This window comes from Zootoca vivipara, chromosome 13, assembly GCF_963506605.1.
Source record: "Zootoca vivipara chromosome 13, rZooViv1.1, whole genome shotgun sequence".
NCBI classification, from domain to species: domain Eukaryota; kingdom Metazoa; phylum Chordata; class Lepidosauria; order Squamata; family Lacertidae; genus Zootoca; species Zootoca vivipara.
Genome location: NC_083288.1, coordinates 41,119,967 through 41,128,109, shown reverse-complemented (window position 1 = coordinate 41,128,109; position 8,143 = coordinate 41,119,967). Strand labels below are relative to the sequence as shown.

At 45.8% G+C, this 8,143-nt stretch overlaps 1 protein-coding gene across 1 annotated transcript; it reads left to right on the top strand.

The window, feature by feature from the left end:
* Window positions 1–2,021: 2,021 nt before the first annotated feature.
* On the top strand, window positions 2,022–7,564 carry LOC118095654 (C-type lectin-like). Its single transcript, XM_035136901.2, has 5 exons — window positions 2,022–2,073; window positions 2,802–2,896; window positions 2,978–3,121; window positions 5,355–5,469; window positions 7,497–7,564. The coding sequence occupies exons 1-5, from the start codon at window positions 2,022–2,024 to the stop codon at window positions 7,562–7,564; spliced, it is 474 nt and encodes a 157-aa protein (XP_034992792.2).
* Window positions 7,565–8,143: the final 579 nt, after the last annotated feature.

Sequence of the window (8,143 nt, the reverse complement as noted above, 5' to 3'; positions counted from 1 at the left end):
TGGATGACCCTTGGGGTTCCTTCCAACTCCACAATTCTATGATTCCTCGCACCACAGGAATATTGATTTTTGAAACAGCAATCTTGATTGAATCGATCTCAGTTTTAAATCGAAAGAAGCATTATACACCCCCCCAAACACACACACACACAACAACAACAACAACAACATCCCATTGACCGAGCTTGCTTAAAAAAACTTTTAAAATAGCCCCTGGCTTAACTTGCCTCTGACTTGTGCAATAAGCAAACTCGTCCATCATGCGCTGCCTTAACCTTTCTGCTCCAGGTTTCAGCCAGATTCCAACCAGGTCTGGATAAAAGCTGTTCAGAATGAGACAACCTGAGCAGGACACAGCAGAGGCAGCCATCTGTTGAGGACAAACACCCAGGGAACGAGGACTTGGGTGAGTGAGGACATACTTTTGCTTGTTGATCTGTAACATACAGGTTAGAGAGTTTCCACGTATTATCTTTTTATTGGATTTGTAAGGGGCAGACATGCCAAACATTTTTCTAAAGAATATTTTATATTCTGAGCCATGTGTACTTTCAGAGCTAAACTCTATGATAAACCAGTGTACATAACACTAAGCCATGGTTTATTTAGTTTGATTGTGATTTGTTTGAATCAGTGAACCCTGTCCAACTGACGATCTGCGGTTTGTTTTCTGTCAACAAAGCATGGTGTGAAGCCATGGTTAGTTGTCGGCTTACAAACCACAGCTTGTTTTAACTATGTTTTGGTGTTATGTCCAAACACACTAGTCTCGCTTAACCATGGCTTGTTTCAGGGCTACACCCCAAAGGCAAGAGCATCTGGAAAACAAATCAAGCTTTGGAGAAGCAAGCTATGGCATGATTGCCCATGTGTGAGATAGCTCTTGGTTTGTGGAATAAACCATAGCTTAGAGCTATGCGTGAACACAGCCAATGTGGCATAGTTGAAAGCGAGAGCTATTCTTGGATAGACTTGGTTCAATTGCATTCTCACCCATAAAAACCCTTTAGTGACCATGGACCAGTCTCTGTCTCTCACATGAGCCTACCTACCAGGGTTTTAGTGATGACCAGGATGCAATTATATACGACAGCCACAGGGCCCAACTTGAGCACTGTTTGTTTTCTATAAAGCTTCCTGTTACCTGTACTTTCCCATTTCTAAATCCTCCAACATGGCAGTAAAAGCCATTTCCCTTTTCTTTCCAGGCCCAAACCCTCCTCTATAAGGAAGGCAAAAACAAATCTGGTAGAGATTCTCAAGGAATTCAACCTTTATAAATCCTAGTATGAACAGACCTCGCCAGCACTTCCCAAACGAATGTGAGCTTTCACACTTCTCAAATGTTCTGCCACAGTTCTTTTGACCCCACCTCAGTCCACCCCTGATCAATCAGGATTGTCTCCCTACACCTTTAGAGACCAGACAAACTTGGTTTTAGGAAGAAAAGTGCAAGCAGGTATTCTTTATTATCTTTTCGTGGCAAATACAGTTCTACCCATGGCACTGCTGCAATCAAATCATGTTTGGTTCTAAACTGGACATATATATCATGTGTACAACTCTGAACTCATCAGGGTGGGTGTCAGGGCTGGCCCTATCATTGAGCAGAGTGAGGCAGTTGCCTCAGGCGGCCAATGGCAGGGAGTGTGGTGATTGGCAGGGAGTTGCTAGAGAGCAGCTTGCCCTGTGCTTCCTAAGCTAGCTAGCTGCCCTCAGGAAGATGCTGTCCCATCACCACTATCAAAATAAGATTCAGCCGCCTGTCCAATAAATGTATGTGAAACGGGGAGCCATTTTGTCCTTTGCCTCAGGCAGCCAAATGCCTCGGTCTGGCCCTGGTGGACGTGAGACAAAAGGGAATGATAAATACACCCTGCAACAATGTGAGCCAAACACTGTAAACTTATGACAAGAAATTTGTCTCCTTTCAGGACCCACATTTCACAAGTGCTCTTGGTAACTCAATGTTTTCGTCATGCAACAATACCTCTTGATTTCTTCTTAGGTGAAGAAGAAAGATGGGGCGTTTGGCCTGTGTTAGCCTATGTTTGCTTGGCTTCTTCATGAGAGGTGAGTCCTTGTTGAGTTATAGTAGCATTCTCTGTCCCATAGGGTGCATTCAGACTTGGGGAATCTTGCTCACTTAAAATGCAGAAATGTACAGAGACACCAGGTAAATGGAATAAACTGCCATGTGAATTCAGCCAAAGACAGGTCCAGGGTGGCAAAGACTGCCAAATGAAGAGTGATAGACTTCAGGAATAATGTTTGAAAACTGAATATACTGACATATCTCACCCTGGAGAGTCAGTTTAACCTGCCGAGCAATTTCTAAAAGCTTTAGGAGACCAGTTGGAGATGAACCCACTAATACATTAAAACAGGGGCCACCAACCTAGTGCCTACAGGTGCTAATGTGCACAGAAGAACTTCCTATGGCATCCATGAAAAGTGCCAGGAAATATTCGGGTAAAAATGCAGAAGATGGGGTGAAGTGGAGTATGCCCGCGCCATTTTGTGTTCCTGTTTCTTGTTTTGTACTTTTACACGTGGCAGCCACATCAACACAGATGGCGTTTTGTGTTACACCACAGTCCAGAGCAGCCATTTTGTGCTGAGCTACGCTCTCACAGCTGGCATTTTGCTTTAGGTCACACAACCCACACTGGCCATTTTGTTACGGACCCCAAAATGTTGACTACCCCTGCGTTATAACATGCAGCTCTACAACTAGTTTATCTGTGATGACTTTGCTCTTCATCTCTTTCACAATCTCCCCCCCCTGCCCCATCGACAAGCTGTTGAAGCGGATTGCTGCCCCAGAGGATGGCTGCAGTACCAGGGCAACTGTTATGGGTTTTTCCACAACAAGTTGAGTTGGCATGAAGCTGAGGTAAGACTCACCATCCATTAACAGGTTGCTGAGAATGTCCAGTTGAATGATGAAGTTCTTGTGCATTTGCCCCTTCTCCAGATTGAGTGTCAGAGTTACGGTCGTGGGACCCACCTCGCATCCATTCTTGCGAGGGCAGAAACTCTGATGGTATCCAAACATATCTCCATTGACAAGAAAGAAACAGGGGTTGACGTTTGGATTGGACTCCATGATACTCACCAAGTAAGCATTTAGCCCCCTGAGCTTATTACCAATCATAGAACCATAAAATGAAAGAGTTGGAAGGGACTCTCCATCTCCTTGCAATGCAGGAAATAATGCAGCTGACCCATACGGGGATCGAACCTGCAACCTTGGCGTTATCAGCAACACTCTAGCCAACTGAGCTACCCTGTTCCATCTACCATCAATAAATGGCTGCTGAAGGATCACAATATTTGCAAATTCTGAGGAGAACTGGCCTGATCCATGGATCAGAAATTAGATGATGATGATGATGATGATGATGATATTATTATTATTATTATTATTATTATTATTATTATTATTATTGTTATAATTATTATAATTATATTTATACCCCACTCATCTGACTGGGTTTCTCCAGCCACTCTGGGCAGCTCCCAACCGAATATTAAAAACACAATAAAGCATTAGACTTTAAAAACTTCCCTAAACAGGGCGGACTCTAGATGTTTTCCAAAACTCAGATACGGTAGTTGTTTATTGCTTTGGCATCTGATGGGAGGGTGTTCCAGAAGGCAGGCACCACTACTGAGAAAGTGCTCTGCCTGGTTCCCTGTAACCTCACTTCTCGCAGTGAGGGAACCGCCAGAAGGCCCTCGGAGCTGGACCTCAGTGTCTGGGCTGAACGATGGGGGTGGAGATGCTCCTTCAGGTATACTGGGCCAAGGCCATTTAGGGCTTTAAAGGTCAGCACCAACACTTTGAATTGTGCTTGGAGCCAATGCAGAGCCAATGGAGCCAATGCAGATCTCTCAGGACCAGAGTCATATGGTCTCAGTGGCCACTCCCAGTCACCAGTTTAACTGCCGCGTTCTGGATTAATTGCAGTTTCCAAGTCACCGGCAAAGGTAGCCCCATGTAGAGCGCGTTGCAGTAGTCCAAGCGGGAGATAACTAGCGCATGCACCACTCTGGCAAGATAGTCTGTAGGTAGGTAGGGTCTCAGCCTGCGTACCAGATGGAGCTGGTAGACAGCTGCCCTGGACACAGAATTGACCTGTGCCTCCATGGACAGCTGTGAGTCCAAAATGACTCCCAGGCTGCGCACCTGGTCCTTCAGGGGCACAGTTACCCCATTCTGGACTGGGGAGTCCTCCACACTCGCCCGCCCCCTGTCCCCCCAAAAGAGTACTTCTGTCTTGTCAGGATTCAACCTCAATCCGTTAGCCGAAATCCATCCATTAGCTGTTGGCTGCCATATGTCCTGAATGTTCTGACACAATCTTGGGATCAAAAGTTGATATCAAACTGTTTTAAAATGCATATTTTGAGATAATAATAATAATGATGATAATAATGATAATAATGATAATAATGATAATAATGATAATAATAATAATAATAATAATAATAATAATAATAATTTATTTATACCCTGCCCATCTGGCTGGGTTTCCCCAGCCACTCTGGGCAGCTTCCAACAGAAAATTAAAATAATTGATTAAACATTAAAAACTTCTCTAAACAGGGCTGCCTTCAGATGTCCTCTAAAAGTCTGGTAGTTATTTTTCTTTTTGACATCTGGTGGGAGGGCGTTCCACAGGGCAGGTGCCATTACCGAGAAGGCCCTCTGCCTGGTTCCCTGTAACTTGGCTTCTCGCAGCGAGGGAACCACCAGAAGGTCCTCGGCACTGGACCTCAGTGTCCGGGCAGAGCGATGGAGGTGGAGACGCTCCTTCAGGTATACTGGACCGAGGCAGTTTAGGGCTTTAAATGTCAGCACCAACACTTTGAATTGTGCCCGAAAACGTACTGGGAGCCAATGCAGGTCTCGGCGGCTGCTCCCAGTCACCAGTGTAGCTGCCGCAATCTGGATTAATTGTAGTTTCCGGGTCACCTTCAAAGGTAGCCCCACTTAGAACGCATTGCAGTAGTCCAAGCGAGAGATAACTAGAGCATGCACCACTCTGGCGAGACAGTCCGCGGGCAGGTAGGGTCTCAGCCTGCATACCAGATGGAGCTGATAAATATATTCATACTTTTTTAAAAAATGGGATTCATATGCCACTAAGTGGGCGATCCTACGGGATGAGCAGTTAAGGATGCAGCAGACAATACTGAGCCTGACAGACTTATGGTCTGACTCAGGGTAAGGCGGCTTCCTGTGTTTCCGTGTTGAGAGCTGTCCCCCGTCAGAAACAGAATGCTGAGTGTGATGTCACTTTTCTCCCGATCAATCAGAGCTCTTGTTATCTTCCGTGTCATTGCAGAATGGGAACTGGAGGTGGTCCGACGAGTCCTCCTACAACTACAGGAACTGGATGCAAGGGGAGCCCAACAATCTTTGGAATTCCGAGTACTGTGTGGCTTTGAGGGCTTCCACAGGTGGGCATCTTACAGTCCTCCCACTGATGGGAAGTTGTGTAGCCTTGAGGTATACGGCAATGGTGAGACGTAAATGGAACAGAAAGGACTGGGCTGAGCCAAATAAAGGGGGGGGGCAAACAGTGGGGCAGCAGTGTCCCTTGTGGGAGAAGGATCACTTTGGTTGATGGTATTTAAGCAGAGGCTGGACAGAGTTCTGTCAAGGGTGTTGCAGATTCCTGTACTGAAGAGGGGGATTGAAGTAGATAACACCTAAGTTCCACTGAGTGCTAAAATTCTATGATTTTATGAAATATTCACCCTCCTTTATCTTATGGTCATATTTTTAGATTTTTTGGGGGGCATGATTTCCCAGCTCTCTCTCTCTCTCTCTCACACACACATACATACAGTATTTGTAGAGGGACACAGGTGATGCTGTGGGTTAAACCACAGAGCCTAGGGCTTGCTTATCAGAAGGTCGGAGGTTCGAATCCCCGCGATGGGGCGAGCTCCCGTTGCTTGGTTCCAGCTCCTGCCAACCTAGCAGTTCGAAAGCACGTCAAAGTGCAAGTAGATAAATAGGTACCACTACAGTGGGAAGGTAAACTGTGTTTCCATGCGCTGCTCTGGTTCGCCAGAAGCAGCTTTGTCATGCTGGCTACATGACCCGGAAGCTGTCTGCGGACAAACGCCGGCTCCCTCGGCCTATAGAGCAAGATGAGCGCCACAACCCCAGAGTCGGACACGACTGGACCTGATGGTCAGGGGCCCCCTTTACCTTTTTACAGCGGGAAGGTAAACGACTTTTCCGTGTGCTGCTCTGGTTCACCAGAAGAGGCTTTGTCATCCTGGCCACATGACCTGGAAGCTGTACTCCGGCTCCCTCGGCCAGTAAAGCGAGATGAGCGTCGCAACCCCAGAGTCGGTCACGACTGGACCTAATGGTCAGGGGTCCCTTTACCTTTACCTTGCAAAGCATGCACCTCAACCCCAAACACACATTCAAGTCTCTGGCGCCCTCCTATATATGTGTGGTATTCAGACAGGTAAACACACTTGGATCCATTAAGTTCTAAAGATCTACACTGAGTGGAACTTAATTGGATGCAACTCAGAATGCTGGCTTGGATCAGGTGTGGGGAACTTGCAACCCTCCTGATCGTGTTGGACTACGACTCCCATCATCCCTGACCATTGCCCATCCTGAGGATGATGGGATTTGGAGCAGAACAACATCCTGAGGACCACAGCTTTGGGTTAGAGTAGACTGATGGTTAGACCCAGCACAAAGCAAGTACAGTACAAAGTAAATACACAGCTCATTACTCTGCCTTTTGAAACATGAGATGTAAATTTTTAGGACCCACCTTGTTTCTGTGATTGTGAGTTGCTTTAAACTGTTTCTAACATTGTGCTTTAATTGTTGAAACCCACCCTGGCACTTTAGGGCAGGGGTCAGCAACCTTTTCCAGCCATGGGCCAGCCCACTGTCCCTCAGGCCATGTGACGGGCCGGACTATATTTTTTGGGGGGAAATGAACGAATTCCTATGCCACACAAATAACCCAGAGATGCATTTTAAATAAAAGGACACATTCTACTCATGTAAAAACACGCTGATTCTTGGACCATCCACTGGCCGGATTGAGAAGGCGATTGGGCCGCATCCAGCCCACGGGCCTTAGGTTGCGTACCCCTGCTTTAGGGGAAAAGGCAGGTAAATCCTCACCCTCATTTGGTCATGAGATAATCAGACTATACCATGTCATTATCTTCTAACACATGCCAGGGAATTTTCAAAATGGGTTTGTTAGAGCAAAACAAATAGACTCTTGGCAAGTTGTAAATTTCAGAAATTGCCTCCTGAATTAGGCAGGAACCCCACAAATATCCAGGGACTATAGCTGACACATTCCTAGCCCACCCCTGGTGCCATAACAAACACAGGTATATGCAAATAAAAAGAACAACAACTGTACCTTGAGATACTCTGAAAATGCTTGAAAAGGAGAACGGATAAGTTGATTGTCTTTTTTCCACTGCAGGGTATAAGAGGTGGATTGATGCTGTTTGCAAAAAACATAAAGCCTACATCTGCAAACATGAGATCTAGAAGAAGGGATACTGTCATTCTAGGGGAAGGTTGGGTTAGATGGATCAAAGCACATCCCCTTGGAATCAAGGGAGTCAGAAGAAGCTCCCGTCATGTTGCCACTTCTACAGTTCATCCTTTGTTGTGCCAAGAAGCTCGCCCTTCAATAGATGACATCTATCTACTTACTCTCAGTCCTTATCCAGGGCTGGTCTCTGAAATGCTGCTGTGATCACCTCTGTTGCTTATGCTCTTGGCTCCAGGCAGTGTAAGGACATTAAAGTGAATAACCCATTTCTCATGGGTGTTTATAATGAGAGAACACTTGACCTGGTTTTTCTTTGGTTCATTTTGATGAAACATCGGTCTTGCTTGTGTTGTGTTAAGGTATCAGGTTATGTGACTCTCGCTCTTGTTTCTAACAGACAACACAATATGAAACTTCCAGACTCTAGAAATTGCAAGAAGGCAGACGTTGATAACTATTTTCCAAAAACAGAAACACAGTAGGGGAAAGCCCCAAACTAGCAATTAGCAGACCTCTTGGGGAACAGATTTCCTCCAAACAGAGCAGATATAACTTATTACATCTCAGGTGGG